General features: G+C 32.8%; 2 protein-coding genes and 1 long non-coding RNA gene across 3 annotated transcripts; 2 read left to right on the plus strand and 1 right to left on the minus strand.

Annotated features, from left to right (window-relative positions):
• The first annotated feature begins 3,442 nt into the window (after window positions 1-3,442).
• On the plus strand, window positions 3,443-7,995 carry LOC121229473 (uncharacterized). The gene is made up of 2 exons (XR_005927241.1): window positions 3,443-3,635; window positions 7,523-7,995. It is a non-coding gene; the product is annotated as an uncharacterized lncRNA (long non-coding RNA).
• Window positions 7,996-11,409: 3,414 nt separating this feature from the next.
• Window positions 11,410-14,789, plus strand: LOC107957857 (glutamyl-tRNA reductase 1, chloroplastic). Its single transcript, XM_016893457.2, has 3 exons — window positions 11,410-12,050; window positions 13,001-13,242; window positions 13,336-14,789. Exons 1-3 carry the CDS (start codon window positions 11,768-11,770, stop codon window positions 14,464-14,466), a joined length of 1,656 nt encoding a protein of 551 aa, XP_016748946.1. The 5' UTR covers window positions 11,410-11,767; the 3' UTR covers window positions 14,467-14,789.
• A 2,385-nt stretch (window positions 14,790-17,174) lies between these two features.
• Window positions 17,175-20,434, minus strand: LOC107957856 (E3 ubiquitin-protein ligase WAV3). The gene is made up of 2 exons (XM_016893456.2): window positions 19,645-20,434; window positions 17,175-19,531 (listed from the first exon to the last, which is right to left on the minus strand). Exons 1-2 carry the CDS (start codon window positions 20,005-20,007, stop codon window positions 17,588-17,590), a joined length of 2,307 nt encoding a protein of 768 aa, XP_016748945.2. The 5' UTR covers window positions 20,008-20,434; the 3' UTR covers window positions 17,175-17,587.
• Between the last annotated feature and the right edge of the window lie 4,172 nt (window positions 20,435-24,606).

The raw sequence follows: 24,606 nt of genomic DNA on the forward strand, positions 1-24,606 counted from the left end.
AATCCATATTTGATATGGTTGATAGAATCGCTCTTTTTCAGCAATTCCAATAAGACTACTTATTTGGATATAAAAATAGTAATAAAAATCATCTTGATATACTAAAAGTGACAATATAGCTTTTATAATTAATTACCATTCTAGCTTTTCCTCTTTTTATTTCAGCATGGTTTCTTACCATAAAAGCTGGACTTGAGTGTGGACTATTAGTTTTTTCTCTTTGTAAACACTTTCTCTTTGTAAAATCTTCCTTTCAGAATTATGTGTAAATTGAGTTCTCAAGTCTAAATTTATATGTGATAAAGAATTTAGACCAATAAGAAAAGAACAAATTAAACAACTAGAAACAAATCATTGGTTGTTTAAAATTCTAGAAAATAATTTTAGTGAAGAACCATTAAAATTATGGGAAAATAGTCCAAGATATTGTGAAATAAAATTAAAAAAACCTAATAAAATAATTAGAATCAAACCTATGATTTATACGAAACAAGATATAGATGAATTTGATATACAAATCAAAGAACTACGGGAAAAAAGATTAATAGAAAAAACTAATAGTCCACACTCAAGTCCAGCTTTTATGGTAAGAAACCATGCTGAAATAAAAAGAGAAAAAGCTAGAATGATAATTAATTATAAAAGACTAAACCAAAATACTAGTTTTGATGGATACTTTATTCCACGAAAAGATGTTTTAATTAATCAAGCTAAACAAGCAAAATATTTCAGTAAATTTGATTGTAAATCAGGATTTTGACAAATAATGCTAATTGATGAATCTAAACCATTAACAGCCTTTAGTGCACCTAATGGTCATTATCAATGGAGAGTAATGCCATTTGGGTTATGTAATGCACCTCAAATCTTCCAAAGATGGATGGATTCTATATTTAATAAATATAAAAAATTTTGTGTAGTCTATATAGGCGATATATTAATATTTTCAGAAACACTGGAAAAACATAGAAAACATTTAAATATTATATCTCAAGAATTCATAAAACATGGAATTATTTTGAGTCCTAAGAAAATAGAAATAGAAAAAACAGAAATAGAATTTTTAGGTTTAAATTTATCTGCTGATGGTCTTAAACTACAAGATCATATTATAATAAAAATAAAAGAATTTCCTTAAGAAATTAAAGATAAAAAATAACTTCAACAATTTTTAGGAATAGTTAATTATGGAATAAACTTATTTCCTAACTTATCTAAAAAAATAGGCGACTTATATGAAAAATTAAAAAAGGATAAAACTTTTAACTGGTCTAAAGAAGACTCAAAAATTATTAAAAATATAAAATCAAAAATAAATTATACCCCAAAAGTCTATTTACCAAAATAAGGTGATAAATTAATTTTAGAAATTGATGCATCACAAAATTATTGGGGATGTATTTTAAAAGCTAAAACAGCAAAAAACGAAGAACTAATATGTGGATATAGTTCCGGAAAATTCAAACCAAATGAAGTTAATTATGCTATATATGAAAAAGAATTATTAGCTATTAAAAAGGCAATAAAAAATTTTCTTATATATCTAGCATCTAAAAATTTTATTATAAAAACTAACAATCAGGCAGTCAAACAATTTCTGACTAATAATAGTCTAGAAAGTGTACCAAGAAGAATTAAATGGTACAATGATTTATGTAGTTTCAATTTTGAAGTTTTATATGTCAAAGGTACTAATAATATTATTGCTGATTATCTTAGCAGGCCTTATGGATAGAGGTAAAAAACCTCTAGAACAAGTCGGGGAATGGACTACTGTCCATAAAAAACCCAATAAAGGAAAGCAGATAAATCCTAATCAAGGATTTACTCCTAACCAATGATTTACTCCTATATTAACATCATACTATCCTAATCAAGGACATTATGTTCCTTATCCAATGGTAAGACAAACAACTGGATCTCCTTCATCATATGCATCAAGAATGGTAAGCCAATACCATCCAAAAACAATAAGCCAATCTCCTTGGTCTCAAGATCCAAATTCAGCTTTTCAAGCTAGCTATTCTGAAGTTATAAAAGGAGCAGAAAATTTGTTGAAACAACAATAAATTCCAGAAATAAAAGATTTTTATAATCCAGGCCTACCAAGTGAAATTTATAAATATATTAATGAAATATGGAAAACCCATATTTTAGAACAAAGAGCAAATTTTAGACGAGCTCTTACAAAGTTTTCACAATTTTTAGTTGAAAAAACAACTAAAGAAAATGAAGCATATGATTTATTATTAAAAGCTGTTTTATATAGAGATTGGGAAGAAATCGAAATAGAGTATACAAATATCAATGAGATAAATAATCTTATTGATATATTCCAATATTTTATTCATAAAGGAACAAATAGTCCCATTATGAATAAAATGTTTAGAATATGTTTATATAATAAAGCTAGAAAAATACTACCAGCAGAAATTTTTAAAAAAATCAATAAAATTATCTGCAACCAGCAGACTCAATTTCAAAAAGTTTTTTCTAAATACTTTTTACAATCATATGTTTTTCTAAATGAAATAGGAAAAGAAATTCCTACTATAAAATTCAGATTAGATCATGAACCATTTGATATAAACAGTATTGAATGGGGTTTTGTTAGAGAAATTGTAGTACAAAACTTTTCTTTTCACTTATTAAAAGATTTTCCCGTTATTATAAAAGCTATATTGTCACTTTTAGTATATCAAGATGATTTTTATTACTATTTTTATATCCAAATAAGTAGTCTTATTGGAATTGCTGAAAAAGAGCGATTCTATCAACCATATCAAATATGGATTATTCAACGAATGTTTGATAGTCCTTATTTATCAGCAGCCAAAGAAGATAAAAAACACTTGACCAAAACCATTGACAAGTGTTACAATAATCCAAAATATTTTCAAATCCAAGCCGGAATTGATTAAATGTCAACAGCTCGATATGTACTTCAAGATCAAACATACAAACTATCTACTGATGGAAGAAGAACAGTAGCTGATAAAAATAGCATGATTCAGAAATCAAGAGATGAAGAATCCATACAACTGCTAAAGAAAATAGCAGATATGGAAATAGACGATTTCCCTTCAGAAATAATTGAAGAAATCAAGAACACGTGGGAGACTTGGAATTCACCAAGACTATCACCAGAATCTTTACACCTGGATGAAATAGAAGCATGGAACCTGGACAACATCCAAGAAGGATAAAAACAAAACAAAGACCACGTGGAAAGTCAAGAAGACTTTCAAGCTGATTTTCAAGATTGGCGGTAAACAAAAATTCAAGGCATCCATGTACGAACAAAGATATGACAAAGACAACTGACAACATACGTGGAGGCAACAATAAATTCATCCTTATCAGAAACACTGTGCGGGATTGAAGAAAAATCAAATAGAGTTTAGAAATTTTACTATAAATAGCAATGTAAAGAGCCTAAACGGGGCATCGAAAAATAGCTTAGAAATCTTTTCTTTTACTTTCAATATTCTCTCTTTGTAAACACTTTCTCTTTGTAAAATCTTCCTTTTACTTTTAATAAAATAACGATCTTCCACACTTGTGTAAATTGGTAGTTGGTATCAGAGGCCCCCGGAGTAACGATTCTTGGAGGAATTCATATCATAATACTCATTGTAAGTTCTTATCTTTAATTACAATCCAGTTAATTTCGTGGTTATTTATCTTGAAACCCATATATCTATTATTTTGTCTAACTTTTGCCTTTTTAAGTCTAGGTGAGAGACGATAGGCCTTTGTGAGTTAAGACAAAATAATATAACAGACGGTTTTAGGTACCAAAGATAAATAACATGGAAGAAACAGATTATTTATATAAAGATAAAACCTACAATCATATTATGCATATAGATTCTAAACAAGAAAATAATATTTCGACCCTTAGTAAAAGATTTAATAGTTTAATGGATATAACCTCTATATATTATAATAAAATATACAATAAAGTCAGTAATATAGAAGAAAAAGTAAATTACATGGGAGATATTAAAGAATTAGATTTGAACAACAAATCTAAAGAAATTTTATCAGAAGTTAATAATAAATTAGATCAGGTTATTAATAATAATATGGAATCAGATATAGATTTAGGTCCCTTATATTATGGTAATAGTAATATAATTTTAACTTTATCAGATGAAGAAGAAGAAACTTCTTCAGAAGAGTCATCTTCTACTATTAATAGAAATAAAAAATCTGAAAAACAGAGAAGAAAAAATATTACTCAACAAAAATATGATTTCCAATCTTATAAGGAATTAATAGAACATTGGAAAGTCAAATTTACTAAAAGTACTGATAAAAATGAAAGATTAGAATGCTTAAAATTAATAGAAGAACTTTATGAAAAACATAAAGATCTATTTACTCAGTTTAATTATCACTATATGTTAAATTATGATACTACAGAAAGTAGTAGTTCCAGTAATTCAGATAATCAAGAAGATTTAAATGTAACTAGTTATAAATCTGATGAAGAAAATACTTCAACAGATGAGGATGAAAATATAGAAGTCCCCGAACCTATGGATACTGATCAAACAGATCCTTATGGTAAAAGAAAATTAGAATCAGATATTCAAAAAGATGATTATCTGAGAGCTTTAAATAAAGACTTTGAGACAGTTGAAAATACAACAAGAATTTTTGGTAATCAAATCGAAAATATAGCTACTAATGAAGTTAAAACTGAATATACAGGCGAATCTTCTAATCAACAACCAAGTCAAACTATACCTATACCACATAGGATAGATGATTTAAATAAAAGAAATGTGGCTCAAGGTGGAATATATTTAGACTTGACTAATATTTCAATATCAGATTATGAAAAAACCATAGACGATTGGGCACAGTCAATGACAATCGTTGTAAACAACAACGGTACTTGGTCAAAAGAAAATTTTTAAAATTATTTTGTAGGAACTTTTCAAGGAGATGTTTTACAATTCTTAAGACGTTGGGAAGAATCAGAAGTAGGAAAAGTCCAAAAAGGACAACTTATTAATCAAATAGGTACTCTTAAAGATCTTTTAAAAGGATTAACAAATATTCTAAAAACAAAATTTTGTGATTATTTTGATAAAAAAGATCAAGATAGTATAGCCGGTTATACTTTGTCAAAAATTAAATTATGTGATATAAGATATTTAGAAGAATTTTCTAAAAAATTTGTTCATAAATATCAAAAATTAAAAAATGAAAATATAGAATTTTGGAAAAATCAATACTTTCATAAATTACCCCACCATGGGATGAGATATGTATAAAAAATATGTGTCTTATTTAGATAAACATAGCAAAGAATTAGGAATAGCAAGAGAAAATATAGATTCTATAGGAAATAGAATTAATTTTGTAAAAGAAGGAATAACTTTACATTGTTTACAGACTAAAGCTGCTAAACAAGTAAAAAATAAATTAACCTATAGTTATTGTACAAATATTCTAGAAAATGAATGGGAATTTGGATGTAAAACAATACATCCTAATACTTACAAAAAACATAAAAAGAAAAATAGAAAATATAAATTTATTAGGTGGAAACCAGGAAATAAAAAATATACAGGTAATAATAATAAGAAAAAGAAAAAATTTATTAGAAGAAAAACTTCTAGAAAATCTAAAAAACAAATATGTAAATGTTTTATATGTGATGAAGAAGGCCATATAGCACCAAACTGTCCTAATAAACGAAAAAGTGCTAAAAAAATGATTAAAAGTCTTGAAGAACAAGATTTAGAAATCTGTTATGAAGAGGAAATAAATCCTGAAGAAATATTATATGAGTTAATATCAGAAACAGATTCTGATTCAGATGAAGAAGAATATATATTTATGCTTAATGTAGTAAATAGTTCTAAAAATCAATTAGAAGAAATTCCTAAGTCTGAACAACAAGATATAAAATTAGGAAATTTGATTGGAGAAGAAAAAGACTTTTCTGATGAAATGATAGAAAAAATAAATAAAAATCATATTTCTAAAGAATAAATATATAAAATCTCTAAGTTTAAAATATGGAGTCAAAGGCATATAGAAAAAATTAGTGGCAACACAGTCGCTAAAGATACTAGAGGTGAATTAACAGAAATCCCATTATTTACTAAAGAAAAAATTAAGAGAATTAAAAAGAAATACCCTCAAGTTAGATATATACATTTAGGTATAATTATGATAACAATTAGAGCTTTATTCAGGAAAGGACATGATATACCCATAATAGCGGTTTTATTAGATAAAAGATTTGAAAACCCGATAAAAGCACTTATTGGTGGAATTCAGTCTAATTTACACACTGGAGTAATAGGATTTAAAGTTAAACCAAACTATTTTATATCTATTACAGATCATTTAATAGAAGAATGTTTATGTTTAAGAATTCAGACAAAAAATTCTGAAATTAGCGATTTAGCAGAAGATCTAGCGATAAGCTGGACTTCTATTAATGAATATACCAACATGGCAGAAGTAGAAATTAAAGAAATTAATAATAAAATAATTGAGTTATTTGAATCCAATAAATTTACTACAGAGATACAACCAAAATTATTACATTTAAAAGATCTGTCAATACCAAAAGATTGGATGATTGATAGAATAAGTGGTGCTAGTACTTCAAAACCCGTAAGTACTATAGAATATATGTCATCTGGAGATAAACTATATTTTAAAAATAATACTATAACAAATACAAATGATAATTTAGTTTTACCTTCTAATACTCAAATAGAAGAAGAAGATAATATTAGTACAAATTCAACAACACCTATAGGTATGAAAACAGTTCAAATACCTATTTTCCCTACTGAACCTAGCAGAAATTCTAGAAATACTAGAATGGAAGAAATACAGTCTACTACTATTATTCAACAAATGAAAATGGGAAAAAATGAAATTATTACATTTTCAAATTTCCAACTCAGGAAATATTATACATATATAGAAATTACATTTCAATTTAGAGAATATAAAACATATTCTTTGCATGCTTTATTAGATATTGGAGCTACCACAAGTAATTGTAGAGAAAATGCCATTCCTGTAGAAAAATGGGAATTAATGAAAAATCTAATTAGAGCTATAGGAATTGATGGTAAAGAAACCTTAATCCAATTTAAAGCTAGAAATATACCAATTTACATAAATAATGTAAGATTTGTAATTCCTAAAATATTGTGTTTTCCTGAAATGCATGGAGACATATTATTAGGAATTAATTTTATATATCATCATTTATCATTTTCTATAGATAAAAATCTAGTAATATTAAGTTTCCTTTTCTTTTAAACCCTCGCATATTATTTACTCATGGGCTTTTTGTCAAAACTCTTACAAATATGATTGGGCTTTATTGGTTGGGTATTACAATTGGTTGATTGGATTTTTCGCAGTCAAGGGAGGGAACGTTACCTTGATTGCCTTTCTAACGACAGATCATAGTGTTACAAATGTTTTTTGTTGCTAACCATTACTTGTGTTTCTTGCGATTTCATCATCCAAGGACTGGGGGTAATACCACCCTCTATTACCATTTCCATTAATGGCAATGATTTCATCTAAGGTAAGGGGCAATACCTACTTCAGTTGGGAGCGTCATTTTTCTACCTGCTTATGGTTTGGGTAGGGCTAGCTCCTCCTTTTTTGTTTGCGCTAGCTGCCGGAAGGGAGATTCACCTTTCTAGACTCTCAAATCCAAACACCTTCAACGCATCAAAAAGATTTTAATAGCAGAGCCTAAATCAAGGCAAGACTTTTAAGTTTAGATCCCTGTCTCATCTAATCATGAATCTCTTATTTTTGCATGGTTTTTCGCTGAGGTTTCCCTATCATCTTATGGTTCTTTTTTGTTTTCTGTTTCTATTGCCTTTGGGCCGTTGTATATATATGTTTTCGGCCATTAAGCCTTTGCAGTTAAATGCTATTCTCTCACTTGAAAAAACATTTATTCATTCAATCTATTATTACGATTCTCAATATTACATTTCAAAATAAGATTAATATGCTTAAATTGTTAATATTCTGATCATCAAGTAAATCTTACATTACAGAATTATTACTGTAATATAAGTTGTAATTTTATTACGGCTCATTCTTCAAGTTATATAAATTATGACCATAATTTTAAATTTTAGATCAATTTGTCTTTTATTTTTATTTTATTATTTTAATTAATTAAACATTTTATAAAATAAAGTTTAAAACTAATTAAAAAATAAATTTTTTAATAGGGAACCAATCTCATACATTACAATTATAATTATTTTATTTTCCTTAATAATTTATTAATTATGGTTGGTGTCACTTTTTATGAATTGTTGTAAGTATGATTTATGAATTCCTTTCTATATCATATATTTAATTATCAGTAATAAAAAGTAAAAAAAAATGTAATAATTTATCATAATTTTTTGAAAATTGAAATTACAAAATATTTGAGGAATTAAAATTGTTAAAAAACTATACTTGTTAAAAAAACTAAATTCTATAACAACGATAGTTGAGTAAACTGTGTTTCTAGGTAATCTTACCTTCAATCAACCGATATTTGAATATTATATTTTAATCAAATGAATCAAATAAAATAATTTCGCATTTCACTAATAGTTTAATATTTTCATAATTTTATTACGAAACATAATTTAAGATTCAGTGAAACAGACACACCACTAATAAATTTTATTTTGATGGTTAACCAAAACCTAAGTCAAATTTGGGTAAAATGTTTTCTAAATATGGATAGCAATATGGTTTGTAAATGCCTCTAATTTCGGCCTCCCTTATCATTATTATTAGCTTACTTCTTGTATACCTCGTACTCATGTATACGACGAATCCGAGAGTACCAAAGAGATGTAGCCAGTTAGAAGTATATGCAGCTGAACTAGTACTCGTCATTCCATTAACTGGCTGGGAAGAGTGAGAAGAATCCAACAACCTGATATGGATGCTAATTACTGTCGACTAGAGGTTTTAAACCTTTTATTACTATTTAACTTCATTCAAATCTGTACACATAGTTTAATCAGCTTTGTCGGGACCCGTGCTCCAAGCTTGTGGAAAAAGTTCTTATAAAGATACTTTTATACATCAAAAAAGATAGGCTGGTTTTCATTTTGTTTTACCAAATACCGAGTCCTGGTTTTTTTTTTCTTGAACAGTGTTGCAAAAAGCAGAACTCATGGAACTAAAATCTATGAGCGACAACTTGTGTAAGATTCTTGGAATGCACTACAACCTTGTACCTGAAATGAAAACAAAAAACAAACCTTTTCAAGCTAAAGCTTTCCTTTATTAGTATTTGGGAAAACCCTAATCTTCACACCAAGCAAAACCTTCCCAATAACACCATGTTAAGCACTTGCACGAGTCTGACTCTTAATTGGACATCTGTTTTTGCTTTTGTAGAACACAAAATTGCAGGTGCTTTGTCTTGTGCCATGGGAGTTTTTAAGACAAACAAGATGAAGAAAGCATTTCCATATTAAAATCTATTTAATTATATATATTATATAGGCATATCCTTTAGCATCAAGGCAAGATTGTCGGATTAGATTTAGATAGGCTAATAAATCCTTGATATTCGATAGAGTTGTTAAAACTATTTGCCTCAAGTTGGTTGGAACATTCTCCAAGTTGTGCCTACTGCCCATTTTTCCACTTGATTATTGATTATGAGTATCAATCAATCACAATTGTGCGTACGGAAATATTTGAATATCCATCATAACTTTTAAGTAACTTTAAATAAAAACCGTAATCAAAACGGATACTATATACATTAATTTATATTTTAAAACTTTTTGTATACGATATTTCAAGATATAATTGAAATATGTATTCCTAATTTAATTTATTAATTTTTTTTCAAGCTAAAATCATAATCCATTACTTAAGTGATTCTGAATAAACTTGTATCAGTGTTTAATCTCACATAACTTAATTTTATGTGATTTGTCAATGAATATATTGAGAAGTTGTATAGGATTATGTATGGTACCATCTTAAATGTGGGTCATGTTGGATGAGTAACATGATCATTCATTCATGTAACATTTAAGAGTTGAAGTTTGAAGAGTGAACTGAAAAATTTGTACAAGCAAATCATTAAATGGTTGGCAGTTCAGTAGTCAGTACTTGTAAGAAAAAAAAAAGTTGTGGCGACCAGAGATCCCTGTTGAACTGAAATCTTGGAAACCCAATGTCCACCACAAATGGCCGCTCCCCCCATCTTATCTCTTCTCTTCATTTTATCTTTCTATTTATTAAATATATGCATACATATAGCCTATGTGGAAAGAAGAACTTAATGGCCAGAAGAGGTCCACGATGTGAAGCTGTCAATCTTTAGTTAGCATCAGCTAGACGACGATAATGTAAATGTAGACAATTTCGAAGATCGTATTTATAACGATGCTTTGATACTCTCCTTTTGATATTTTTTTCCCTTCTCTTTTTACCTATAATAAAGTTAGGCAAAGGGTAAAATAAAAGAAAATTTTATTTAAACAAATTCAATTAAAAATACTAAAAATCAGAAGAAAAAATTAATTTATTATTCTCTTATTGAAAATGAATAAAATGAGGTAGAATTACAGTATTATATAATCCATTTTTTATTTAAATAATAGTGATATATTGATATGCAATTAAAGTATTATTATACACACAGTGGGAGCGGATTCCACATTTGAATTAAGCTTAAATCTAGTAAGCGACATTGTTGATTCCATAAAACGGATAAAAACACTTGTAATTATACATCTATTTGTATTATACTCAAATTCATATTTTTCTTGTTATTACAATAGTAGCCCTACTCTGTCAATTTAGTTAAAGTTAAATTAAATGTATAAAATAATATTTATATGTACAATTATTTATTGAAGTATAAAAATTAAAATTTTAGGTCACAAAGTTTACCAATTAAAGCATTAAAAACCACTTTGATGTTTGAGTACTAGATTATATTTTACCTGCTTTCAAATGTATATTATTTTACTTGAAATTGAGGTCTAATTTTATAGAAAAGAAAAAAAATAGAATTGGTTCATAACTAATTAAAAGTTAATACAGTTAGAACTTAGGATCAAATATGATTAGTTTATACAGTTATAATTAGAAATGCAGTATATTGTAAAATTGAGGTTCTAATTTTAAGATTTACAGATTTTCCAAGTTGCAACCTCTAAAGAAAATTTTAAAACAAAAAACTATAATCTTGCTTGATTAATGAAACGTCAATCCAAACCACATCTGGTTTTAACAAATTGCAATAAGAAAAACGTTTGAGAGGAAAATTAAAAATTCTTGCCCTCCAAACAAGTAATAATTAGTAGGGTGAGGAGATGGGGACCCTATAAAAGGATGAAAATCAAAGGCAAAAGGAGTGTGGATAAAACGTGTGTTTCATCAGCCAATCATATTTCAGAAAACAAAATCAGAATCCTCCAATCTCAATCCCAATCTTCCATTTTTATTTCGTAAGTTAATAACTCGAATTTTCCCACTTTTTTTTTTTGTTCTTTTTCCCAAACAGAAAGCTTGAATTGACCCGACCCGTCAATTCTGAATTTTCTGCTTATAATTTCATACCCATTAAACTAAGTTCACCTCCAGCCTTTACCCTGAGGCCCTTTTTCATCCTTTTTCTTGGACAAAAACAAATACTTGAGTTCACGCTCTGTTCCTCCCTTTAATTTGGGTTTTCGGATCGTGAGCTTTCGGGTTTTTTTCTCTCTCCAAAACAATGGCGGTTTCTTCGACTTTTTCCGGTGCTAAATTGGAGCGTTTGTTGATCAATTCTTGCTCATCGCCCTCGGCTTCTTCTTTGCGGGCTTGTTCTCTTTCTCACCAGCAAATGAAGGCCTTTTCCAAGCCTAATCGTGGCAGAAAAGCTCTGGCTCAGAGGACTGGTGGAGTTAGATGTGAAGTTGCTCAATCCGACGCCATTAACGAAGGCGAAAAACTGGATCCTTCCAAGGCTTCTGCACTCTCCGCTCTTGAACAGCTCAAGACTTCCGCTGCTGACAGTACGTTTACCCTTAATTTCTGCTAAATTTTCCTTTTTTTTTTCTTCCTCCTTCACTTGTTTTGGCTGAATTTTGTGTTATTCAGTTTTAGATTGAATTGTGAATTTGTAATTGGATGAATTGCTGCTTAATAATGTGATTAGACTGAAAATTTTCAATTTTTAGAAGCAGACATGTTTGACCAGTTATAATATTTAGATTTTTTAGAGCATCAATTAACTAGGAATGGTAATTGAGATTAAGATACCCACAAAATAAAATTGTTTTATTTCTGTATTTGGTATATTTGTATAGTTTTATACTTTATGAGCTAAACAGAAATATTATGCAAAAGAATTGCTTTATTTCAACCTACTAAGCATGCATTTGCTTCTTTTAGGTGGTTGAATGGGGAAAAATTTCAAACTTTTTGCTATGCCTTGAAATATAGAACCTATTCTTTACTTTATATATACCTTGGAATTGTATGAATAAAACCATAATCAATCTCATTTTTCTTGAATTTGCTTTGAAGAAGAGGGAGGAAAGGTATGTTGGTTGAACTCAGGGGTGTCAAATATGGATATATGTCCAGCACGGGTATTTAATTTTTTACTGAAGTCTTCATGTAATTGGAGGGTCCTTGGAGGATCATATCCCGATACTCTCGTCTGAGAATGTGTGGGACATGGTACTATCACAAGAACTGAAGAGTCGGAGTAACATAGAAGGAAATTGTCTCCATGAACAAACTCCTAATACTGATGGTTCCCTATTTTATGCCTGTACGGTCTGGAAACTTCTAGATTTTAAGAACAAAATTTTGATATGGGACCCTTTTATCTCTAACTTAGAATTCACTGTATTTAAGGCCCTTTTTCAGGTATTTTAATCAAATGTACATTGTATAATCCTTTCTGCAGAATATACTTGTTAATATTCCTGAAAATCTTGCTATTGGTCCATACCAGGGTATACAAAGGAAAGGAGCAGCATTGTGGTCATAGGACTTAGTGTTCACACTGCGCCGGTGGAGATGCGTGAGAAACTTGCCATTCCTGAAGCAGAATGGCCACGAGCCATTGCCGAATTATGTGGTTTGAATCACATAGAAGAGGCTGCTGTTCTCAGCACCTGCAACAGGATGGAAATATATGTTGTGGCTCTATCACAGCATCGTGGAGTCAAAGAAGTAACTGAATGGATGTCAAAGGTACATTATTCGTTGGACTCTATAGTTTGTGATATTTACCTCTACGAAAACTCCAAATTGGCAGTAGTTTAAGTAACTGCAAATTGGTTGCAGACTAGTGGTATCCCAGTTTCAGAGATTTGCGAGCACCGGTTTTTGTTGTACAACAAGGATGCTACACAGCACATCTTTGAAGTATCTGCTGGTCTTGACTCTCTTGTTCTTGGAGAAGGTCAAATCCTTGCACAAGTTAAACAAGTTGTCAAAGTTGGGCAAGGTGTTGTTGGCTTTGGAAGGAACATTAGTGGGCTGTTCAAGCACGCAATTACTGTTGGGAAGCGTGTTAGAACAGAGACTAACATTGCTGCTGGGGCTGTTTCTGTTAGCTCTGCTGCTGTTGAACTGGCTTTAATGAAGCTGCCTGAGTCCTCGCATGCTACTGCTCGAATGTTGGTTATTGGTGCAGGAAAGATGGGGAAGCTTGTGATCAAGCACTTGGTGGCAAAAGGTTGCACCAAGATGGTTGTTGTTAACAGAAGTGAGGAGAAAGTTGCAGCAATCCGCGAGGAGATGCAAGGTGTTGAAATTATTTACAGGCCCTTGACAGACATGCTCGCTTGTTCAGCTGAAGCTGATGTGGTCTTCACCAGTACCGCATCAGAAACCCCATTGTTTCTGAAAGAGCATGTCAAGGATCTCCCCCCTGTCAGTTCTGAAGTTGGCGGTTTAAGGCTCTTCGTTGATATCTCTGTTCCACGAAATGTGGGATCATGTGTCTCAGATGTTGAAGGTGCACGTCTCTACAATGTTGATGACCTGAAGGAGGTTGTAGCTGCGAATAAAGAGGACCGGCTACGAAAAGCAATGGAAGCTCAGGCCATTATTGCTGAGGAATCAAAACAGTTTGAAGCATGGAGGGATTCACTGGAAACTGTTCCAACCATCAAGAAGTTGAGAGCCTATGCAGAGAGAATTCGAGTTGCAGAGTTGGAGAAATGCTTATCAAAGATGGGTGAAGATATCCCTAAGAAAACAAGGAGGGCTGTGGATGATCTCAGCCGGGGAATTGTGAATAAACTTCTCCATGGTCCAATGCAGCACCTGAGGTGTGATGGTAGCGACGATCGAACTCTCAGTGAGACCCTTGAGAACATGCATGCACTTAACAGAATGTTTGGCCTCGAGTCAGATATATCACTTTTCGAGCAGAAAATTCGAGCCAAGGTGGAACAAAGCCAAAAGTAAGTGTCAATATAGAATCTCTCGCGTTACAACCAATTACACTCCCTCACAGTCAAATAAGAGGAAATTTTCCTCACATTGTCATGAGTTTCTAGTGGAGTAACTAATCTATTTAGGGTCCTTGTGGGGTCGTCTTTCAATTCATTAATTTGTGCAATTCAGACGCTTGTGCTTGAATCTCATTTGACTTCACAGTCCTACAACATGATTGTTAGTGGTCTTTCGGCTTTGTAGTGTGCAGTATGAAGTGAGTTTGATCCCTGTATCATTCATCTATAGAATGTAAGATACCTATTTGAACAATATAAATCATTGTAATTAATTCACTACTTGTTTTAATATCAAGCTGGAATTTTCTGTGAAATTATTTATTCAAAATTATTTTTTCTTTTTTGTTAAGTGAACTGCATTGCTGATTATGACCCCCAAAAAATGATAGGTACAGTCTATAAACAGCCAACCCAAAAGTGAAACAGGGAAGGGATGGTTCTTTCATTGCATTGATAGAAATCTATCTAGAAACAAAACATTCCTCTATTTCTTAGAGAATCGTTGGTTTCACCGACGAACTACATGGGAAAGTGGACCGTAGAACCGGCAATATGAATATGTATTGGCTAGATGTACACCTTGGCTGTTCTACTTGGCCTGCAATTTGTGACAGACTTGGTATAAAGTATTTGTCTGATTCCCGGGAAATGTTAAAAAAAGCCATAAATGGAATCACTCTATACACATGTATGGGCTTAATTCATTTTGTTTATCATTACAGGATAGTGGAGGTTGGGAATCTTACTATCAGTGGCAGCAATGGAAGTTGAATTCTGGGCTATACTAAGTATTTCTATTCATATGGGCTATGATCTATGGGCAAACCTGAAGTTACAGCCTAAAACACTCTGCCTTTGTGTCCTCAAACTTGAAGTTTAGTTATAATCCTTTTGAAAAGGTTGATTGGGAACCAAGCTGAGCTGAGCTGCAGTTGTCCATGGCTTGCACCAGAGGACAAATGAAGCAATATGTGGAGGATTGGGTGCAACAGGTGCCTCCATGGCAGACAATTTTATGACCAATGAATTTCTTTCAAAACCAAAAGGAAGAAGACATACAAACTAGGGAGGGTACACCTTGCCTGCTAACTAAGATAGTCTAATGGTCGATATACATCGTTATAGCCTTTGGAATCACACTGACAACAGTAAGACTCCAAAAGGAAACCCTGACTGTACATTAAGGTCCATGAAAACCACATGGTTCATCAAATATCAGATGAGAGACCAACCAATTATGGTTAGACCCCCCCTCCCAGCTATCGTTATTCACCAATAATGCTGACAGAGACTTCACACATAGGACCATTTATTTTTGTCATTTGGCACCAATTGATATTATCACCCAGGACAAACCAGCTATGAGCTTGGAATCCAAGGACAACCGAGCTAGAAAATGAGAAGACGTGCAGGTTTTTGTAACCACCGGTTCCCTTGTCCGTCATTATAATTCCTGCAATGTTTTGGGTCCATGATGTTTTGAATACGTTTTTGGACAAAGAATAGCGCTAATTGCGCTACTAAGAAGACTTGCAAGCTAAGACAAATTGTGATTGGTTTGGCATTTTGGTTTAAATTGCATGAACATCATCTATCAGTTTGAAACGAAATACACTGCCAAATTCTGTTAACATGTCATACTAAATAAACAGCACAACGTAAACTCCTTGATACAAGCCTTTTTCCAATTATATGGCCATCTACAGGACTATATACTGGATTATGTTTTAACCTTGGCTAGGAGTTTGGAACTTTCCTGCAAGAATCTTTAGGAATTTGGGGGATTTGCAAAGGGACCCAAAATTGAAAAACATGAAAATGTTTTTGGGTCCCTACTCCTTCCCCATTTCTAAGAGTTAGATCCCCTCCAACAAAACTGGACTTAAAGGGCTCTCTCCCTTCAAAGCTAAGCACCCTAAGCTGCGAAATGAGGGGCTTTTTTTCAACATATGGAAAACCAGAAAACCCATTTTTTCTTAGTTCCAAAATTCAACAAAAGCTCACAAATTTTTCTATTTTTTTCCTCTCGAAAACACGTAACAAATGTGTGTACTTTATAACAATAACAAGTAAGACCCATGTTCACAAAGCGAAGCAAACGTGGACCTTCCCTTCCTCAGAGGCTGCCCACAGGTTGATAGGATAAGGTATTTCAGGTAAAAGAACTCTTTTATTTCTGCTACTGCCCAAGGCTAAGCAAAAAGAAAGGAAAAGCGTTGTGGAAATGGACCCTACTTAAGGCTGGACACTATAACATCTACATCTATGCCGGTTACCATGTCTGATCAGATAAATCCCCGGCGTTGGTTGGTTTGTGATTGTGAAAGTGTTGATGGAGACTCCGATCTGTGATAATGCACACTCAACAAGCTTATGAAAATCAACCACAAAACCATCAATTTTGTATTTTAAAAAACATATAGTTTCAGGGTCAATTTCTCATGTTTTGGACAGACCATTTTTATTTCCAAGCTGTATTAATATAATATATGGTTATCACATGGTATATATAAGATACTCCAATTGTCAGGAAAAATAATAATGAGGAGGTGAAGCCCATCATATATATGTCAGAACTCTGAAACACAAGAAAGAAGGTTCAGTTGTGGTTATAATTCAGGGATCCAAAAGTAAAAATATAAAAATAAAACAAAGAGAATATAAAAAGAAGAAAATGATTCATTCATCATTTATCATTCTAACACCATTTCCCACTTTTTCCCTTTTTCCCAAAGGATAACTTTTTAAACTACATCAAAATAATAAAGGATTAAAACCCCACTAATAACTCCATTAAAAAAGCCAAGAAAACAGCAACCCAATTATAATACTAAGCATTTACAACTTTGTAAGCTGATGATGACGATACATACATTTCCCTAAACAAATTAAAATGGGGATTTTAATTTAGAACCAAAAACAGAAGAGTATTTTCCATTTAAAGCCACTCATCAATCAAATGCTTGAATTTTTAGTTTATAGTTCATGGCAGAAAGGCCCCCGCCGTCTGCTGCCACCAGCATGTTCCCCTATAACTAGATTTTTTTTAATAATATTTAAAAGGAAAAAAGAAACTAAAATCTAGCATTTTCGAAGCCGTGTAAATCGCTGACTCTATTCAACGACTTCTTCATCATGGCCACTTTAGCCAACTTCTCAGCCGCTCTCCAAGCCGAAGACGGCGTAAGTGGCTCCCCGTTTTCATCCATCACCACTGTCATCGACTCCCTTCCCCTTTCCCTTTCCCTTTCGTTCACCCTCCGTCGTTGGATTTCCATCATCTGCTGTTTCCTCCAATGCAATTCCGCCAACTCAACTTCTAACCCTCTGGCATACTCTTCGGCCGACTGCGAATTCGACTGCATCAACAAGGCTCGAGCCGAGCCCAACAAATGGTAAGCGCTTGTCAAGTCGTTACTGCACTCTATCAGCCTTCTCGCCTCGGCTATGGCTCGAGTCGAGATGAAAAAGAATCTCAACTGTTCGATTTTAGGAGCCGATGATCGAACGTCGTTGGGCCGAGGTACGAGAAGCGCTTGATCTCTGCCGTACACGACTTCTTGTGTGGCGGGATCCTTGTAAAGACAGCGAACGCACATCACGTGGCTGGATCCAACCGCCGAAGTTGGGACTTTCAGTTCCACGAGCAATTCCCTTTCTTCCTCCGCGTATAAATCGCCTAGCCGGACGGAGCCGGAAGTTAAAACAGTAGGCTTCCCGTTACATGAATAAACGGCTGTTATTTCAGCTGGTGCAGAGCCGGATGCGAAGCTGAGCTGAATTCTCAAATCTTGGACCACAACGCTCAATAACCCACCAACGCATTTGGCAAACGCATCCTCTGCTGGCTCATGACTGTACCCGCCGCTCTGCCCGAACCCGAACGCGTGGACCGGGATTTCAATGTGGGCGAAACGAGTGGACGAGGCGTGGCTTGAATGGTGCCGTTGATTGGAAGCGTTGGATTGGACTCTTTCATCCTGACCGTCGGACAACAACATTATGCTAGCAACTGGATTTCTTTCCCTCCGATCCTCAAGAACTTTGGTTGCCTTCCTCAACGCATCGCCAACGCTGGTTCCTTGACCGCAGGCCAGCCGGTCAATAATGCGCCGAGCAGCTCGTTGACCCTGAGCCGTCATCCTCCGCAAAGGCAATAACCGTTTCGAAGTAGCCGAGAAAGCCACGATGGAAAGCCTATCAGCCGAGCCGAGCGACGAAATGACTAAACGCATGGCGCGTTTCAACATCTGGAGCTTAGCGCCGGTCATGCTACCGCTGACGTCAAGAACCGTAACCAAATCGATAGGCGCACGATGCGAAGGGTCCAAATGCGACGCTGAATTGCTACTATTCCTCGAAGGAGCCAATGTTTTAGCGGGGGGAGGTGGGGCCTTGATTTTTAAAGCCACAGCATAAGTTTCGTATCCACGGCCCACTGAAACGACCGCCGTTTCGGGAGATAATCTGACCTGGACATTCCTAAAATCACGGCCGTTGAATGAGAGTACGTCATCGGATTTGACGGCGGATGAAGATTTGGGATTAACGAAGAACCCTTGGAACTCCTCGACGTCGTCGTCGTCGTCTTCTTCTTGTTCGATGTTTTCATCAGCTTCTGGGATGGGAATAAAACGAGCACCGGCGGTTGGGGATAGCAATGGCTCATCGTCATCGTAGGATCTTAAATCGGACGGTTTGGCTTTGGGTTTCTGTTTGGGTTTTGGTTCCGGCTGGTTGACAATTCTGGGCGAACAAGATTCAATGATTTTTTTCTCTTCAATTCTAGAGGTGGTGTTTTCGATCAGAGGTGTGTCGTTTTGAGGAGCTGAGCTTCTGTGGATGGAGAGAAGAGGAACATCTTTCCAGGTGGTATTACACACTGGGCAAACGAGGGAATCATGTTTACGAACATGAGCAGCGATGCATGGGAAATGAAAGGCATGTGCACATTCAGCTGTGTAAATGGCAGTTCCTTGACCTGTCTTCACGCTGTTCAAACAGATACCACAGCTACTCTGCCAAATTCAAACAAACAAACAAAAAAAAAACCCGAAACATCAGCCTTTAAGCCATCAAAATATTTAATATTTAACGACATTTTAACTGTCAGAATTTTGATATTGCTTACCCTGAACTTGAAGCTGTTACGGAAAAGCGAGAGCTTGAGAGGGGAACGAGGAGAGGAAGGATTGGAGGATAGAATTGGTTTAGGACTTTTAGTGGCTGCTCTAGGGGTGGTTTTGCAATGGAGAGTGGGGCTTTCATTTATGGAAGCCGGTTCAACAGTAGTGCGGCAACGAAGACTGGGGCTAGAAACCGGTTGAGATTGGAAACGGGGCGTAGAAGGGTTACTTCCAGTAGAAAAAAAGCTCAGCTTGGCACAATTCCTGGGGCTAGGACTTGGACTCTGATGTTGTTGCTTATCTATAACAGTGTTTTCAGGGTCTCTAGGGATTGTAGTGCAAAAGGCTCTTCTCCAACCCGTACCCATGTTTCAGTGCACTCCAAAAAGAGAAAAATATGTAACAAAGACACTCACTCTCCTTTCCCTTTTCTTTCTCGTTTCTCGTTGCTCTTTTATCTCTTTATCTAATTCCACCTTTATTTATCTTTTACCCACAAGATGAAGAAAAAAGGAATAGGAATGAAGGGTTTTGTTTTGATCGATCTAAGGTTGCGACAGAGGACAAAAGGGTAGGGATCAAAGCTTTAAAGATACGAAGAGCATGGGATCAAATACGACAAATTAGTGGTATTTAGCTCCTTTCTCTGCCCTTTTTCCATTTCCATTTTCCATTAATAACACCCCAAAAAGATCTGTGCAAGGCTTGAGATCTACTGCTCCTTCTCTCTTTCTCTCTTTCTCTCTCTCTTTGAGAAACCCAGAGCTAAGCTTTTCTTCCACTGAATATTTATATCCATTGGAAATGGTAATTCGAAGGAATTTTAACCTGTTTAACCGGCACGTGTTGGTTGATTTTTCACGTTACCGGTCAACGATCACCTCCCTTCTCCTTTCTGTCTCCACCACGTTATCCCACCGACCTGTTATCTCACATCATGCCCCTTTCATGGCTCCATGCAGTTTGTATACAGCTACCTTCACGCGCCATATTGATGCGTGAACTGGAATCAAGGTGGTTTCTTAAAGTACGTGCTCTTCCTCCGCGTCCCTCGAGAGTATTAATGTTTTTCAGAGTTGAAAAAAACAAACCACCTTTGGGGGTTTATCTGTTATTCATGCATGATTCATATATCCCCGGTAGGCGCCAGGGGATATTATATTATATCATCCCTTATTATTTTTGCATGTTCTGCAGCTCATCATACTTTTCATCAGTCCTTTTATTCGATTCATCTCAGCCGTTGATGAGGCTAAATGAATTTAATGATGATCATTTCATCACATATGATCTCAAGTCTTAACCAATACCACCTCATCATTGAACCCCCAAGTTTTCAATTTTTTTTTTTTGGGGGGGGGTTTGAAACCAACAAGTATCAAACCAAAAGTGCTAAAGTGCTAATCATGATTTAAGTAGGAGCCTAGGAGGCAGGCTAGAGTAAGTAAATCTTAGTGGTAAAAAATAAACAAGGTTGATGTCAACAAAGAGCAGCCTATGGCAATGGCAAATCTTTGAATATTAATTACTGTATCACAGTAGGATAGTGAAACACATTGATTGCAACTGAAAAGCAATCAGAAAAAACCATCTGGGACTTTAGGGGTAAAGGGTAGGGGCCGGGGAAAGGTGGGGTTGGCTTAGACACCCACATGTTGGGTCCTTTTGTATGATGGTGTGGGTGTCTGTGGTTTAGAGACCATGGCCTAGAAGGTCCCCCATTGGCCCTTTGGATGGCTTAGGGTGCTTCGACCTTATGGGATTCTCAACCTAATTGCTTTGCCCCTTGGTGGGGGTGGTGCTCGGTATCAGGCCATGCTTGTGAATTAATTTGCCTTTATTTTTTTAAAATTTAAATAATAATGGGATTCAACGATTTTATGCATTAATTTGATGATCGTCATCATCAGATAACGAAGTCATGAAGCACGTGAATGCATAGGCTCTCGTCCTTTAATACCCCCCATAACTAATGCCTATATTATTATTATTGTTAACTTTTAGCTTTGCTATTTGATGGAGGCTGATGAATTCCTTTACATCAATACCCGAAAAAAAAAAAGTAAAAATATTGTAGAATTTAAAACAACTCTGACTGCATAATAAATGAGATATCGAAGTTAGCAAACCAAATCCCAACAATGAAAATTAAATTCGAATCACAGATTTTGTTACCTTCCCAAAAACAGCATCACACTCAGAGAGTAAAACATTTGAACCAAATACAAACATTGAATTTTATTGGCTAAATAATTAATGATTTTTAAATTAGGACTAATTTTCCAAATCTTTCAATTTTTTTCATTTAAAATACAAGAATAAAAATTTTAATATGTATATATACACACTACTTAAATATATTTAATGCAGAGATTTGTAAAAAGTACATATTCAATCCAATTCATTTACTGCGGTGCAAATGATCACTAAAGGAGTTAATCTGCTACATCCTCACTATAGTTTATACGGAAGCAATATGATCAATGTTGAAAATTTAATCACATCCCAAAAGATAAAATAAATAAATAAATTTGTTGATGATTGGTTGTTCAAAAACCGATTATCGTTAGGGAATAGGTTGTACCTCCTAGAGCCATTGCTAGTTTGTTGTTAGCTGATGCCATGACTATTTCTTTTCTTAGTATAATTAGTGTTTTTTTTTTTTTGACAATTCTTAGTATAATTGTTAATGTTCTAGATTAGGGTCCTTTCCCTCTTCCAATTTATCCAAAAATAATAATATCATTACCATTTAAATTTATTATTGTTTAAAAATACGTCAGTTTTAGAGTATATCTTTTTAGTTATAAAAGGTTTAGAGTGCTTTACATAGTAAATACATGCATCTATAAGTAATTAAATAATCAATGTTAGGCAAAGTAATTAAATAATCTCACTTTTTTTTTTCTTTACTGCCTTCAATTAAAAATAAGTGAATAAAAAGAAAATAAGTTCCTTTTCGCTTGCTTCAGTTATTAGACTAAAGATAAATTTAGAAATTACATTTATTATAAAAAAAATACGATTAAAATGATTCATTCCTTTAGTTAAAAGTTAGTTGACGAAAGCTTGGTTTCCAAAATAACGCTACATCTCAAATGTTTATGCTTTTAAGGAATGAGGTCGGTTTGCGATTTTATTTTTTTTAATTTTTTAATTATAAATTTTGATTATATTTATTTTTTTAACATAATACTTAAAACTACTTATAACTCAGAGAATAATAAGCTTTAACACATTTAAACTCACATTTTCTTGTATTAACAACAAGACTCATGTTAATCAAACTAATGCTCAATCGACTAATTTAACATCTTTTTAAATTAAAAAAATTATATTTAATTTCATAAAATTATTAAACCATAATTTACAACACTTTCTCAAATATACTTTGTTTCATCTATCTTTAATAATTTATATATTATATATATATTATATTTACCTTGTTCATAAAAATATAATAGATGTCATCGTAGGAGTTAGAGATGAGAAAATCCTAAATCACTAGATGGATTTTAAACTTATTAGCTCTAAATGGAGGTTTTTTTTTTTTGGATAATGGGCATGGAGTTAGTTATAACAATTGCTTGCCCTATCCCGACTCGTTCCACCATATTAAATTACAATCTTATCCTTACATATATAAAATGTTAAAAGGGTAAAAATGTAAAATAGAAAAATTCATATATTTATGTTTATTTTATTAAGATTCATGTTTAAATATTTATTTAATTTTAAAATTTGAAAACGTTAAAGATAGGGAATTTATTTGGTACACTATTAGTAGAGTTTTTAAATTTCATAAGCAATTTTAAGGGGTCGATATGTGTTCTATAAAAATATAGTAAAATATTAACAAATAAATATTTTAAAAAAGGAGATATATGTCAACTTTTTAAAGTTGCATGTGAAATAAAAAAAATACACTATTAGTGTACCAAATACTCACCCTTAAAGATAAATAGCAAAATTTAAATTGAAATGGACCAAGTGGGGCGAGGATGAATGTAACAAACATGCATGAAATTGGCAATGGTTTTAAATATTATATATTCATAATGAAGCGGGATAGGTGATAAAACATATAATGTCGATTACGGAGTGGTCATAAATTTAATAACATGTTACTTGTCCTGTCTCGCTTCATTGCCATCCAATAGTTATTTAATATCTTAATTATATTTAAAATGCTTAGGTTTAGTTTAGGGGGACAACACTCAACTTCTAGTCACGTTTCACTGCCATAAATAGAAAAGCAGAAACCAATACATTTCTGCAAATTTCTTTAAACAATATTTAATTCTAGGCATTGCGAACTTATATATCACCCAAAAAAAAAGTTATGTGTTTTAGTTAAAATCGCATGCTTTTGAAGTAGATTTCCTCATTTAAATACAACAATATTTATACTGTAAGAAAAATAAAAATAATTTTTGAAAAGTCACGAATTTACCATTATATAAAATTTATACAACATGAAATATTAATACGTTGGAATTCAAATAAATAATTAACATTTTATATATAGTAATATAATAAAATAATATGAATAAGTTAGTGTATTATTTTTTAAAAATATTTTAATATATAAATTAGTAATAAATTAAATCCCTTTAGTAATTTTTGACACTCAAATAAAAGTTGAAGCCAAAAAATTTCTCGTGAAATCAAAAGTAAACTATAAATGTTAAAAGAGCCAAATTACAATTCTATCAACATATTAAATATAATCTTACAATTTGTTTAAGGACTTAAAGGCAATTATACAATCAAGGCCACTGGATAGAAGTTTTTACGAGTTTTTTTTTTTAATAAAATTTTGGTTGAGTTTAAATTTATATAAAATATTTATTATATAAAAACTCATGTAATAACTGGACTTTAATGCAATACTCTAATACAATTAAAAAGGAGATAGTATGAGGTTTTGACAAATTGATGCTTGATGTTACATTTGAGATTGGATT

The sequence above is a fragment of the Gossypium hirsutum genome, chromosome A05 (assembly GCF_007990345.1).
Source record: "Gossypium hirsutum isolate 1008001.06 chromosome A05, Gossypium_hirsutum_v2.1, whole genome shotgun sequence".
Classification (NCBI taxonomy): Eukaryota; Viridiplantae; Streptophyta; class Magnoliopsida; order Malvales; family Malvaceae; genus Gossypium; species Gossypium hirsutum.

Excerpts from the sequence above, each read along its gene's own strand:
- LOC107957857 (XM_016893457.2), top strand. The coding sequence starts at position 11,768 with ATGGCGGTTTCTTCGACTTTTTCCGGTGCTAAATTGGAGCGTTTGTTG. Across the intron at positions 12,051-13,000 it reads CAAGACTTCCGCTGCTGACA|GGTATACAAAGGAAAGGAGC; the intron begins GTACGTTTACCC and ends GGTCCATACCAG. Across the intron at positions 13,243-13,335 it reads TAACTGAATGGATGTCAAAG|ACTAGTGGTATCCCAGTTTC; the intron begins GTACATTATTCG and ends AATTGGTTGCAG.
- LOC107957856 (XM_016893456.2), bottom strand. The coding sequence starts at position 20,007 with ATGGGTACGGGTTGGAGAAGAGCCTTTTGCACTACAATCCCTAGAGAC. Across the intron at positions 19,532-19,644 it reads GTAACAGCTTCAAGTTCAGG|AGTAGCTGTGGTATCTGTTT; the intron begins GTAAGCAATATC and ends TGAATTTGGCAG.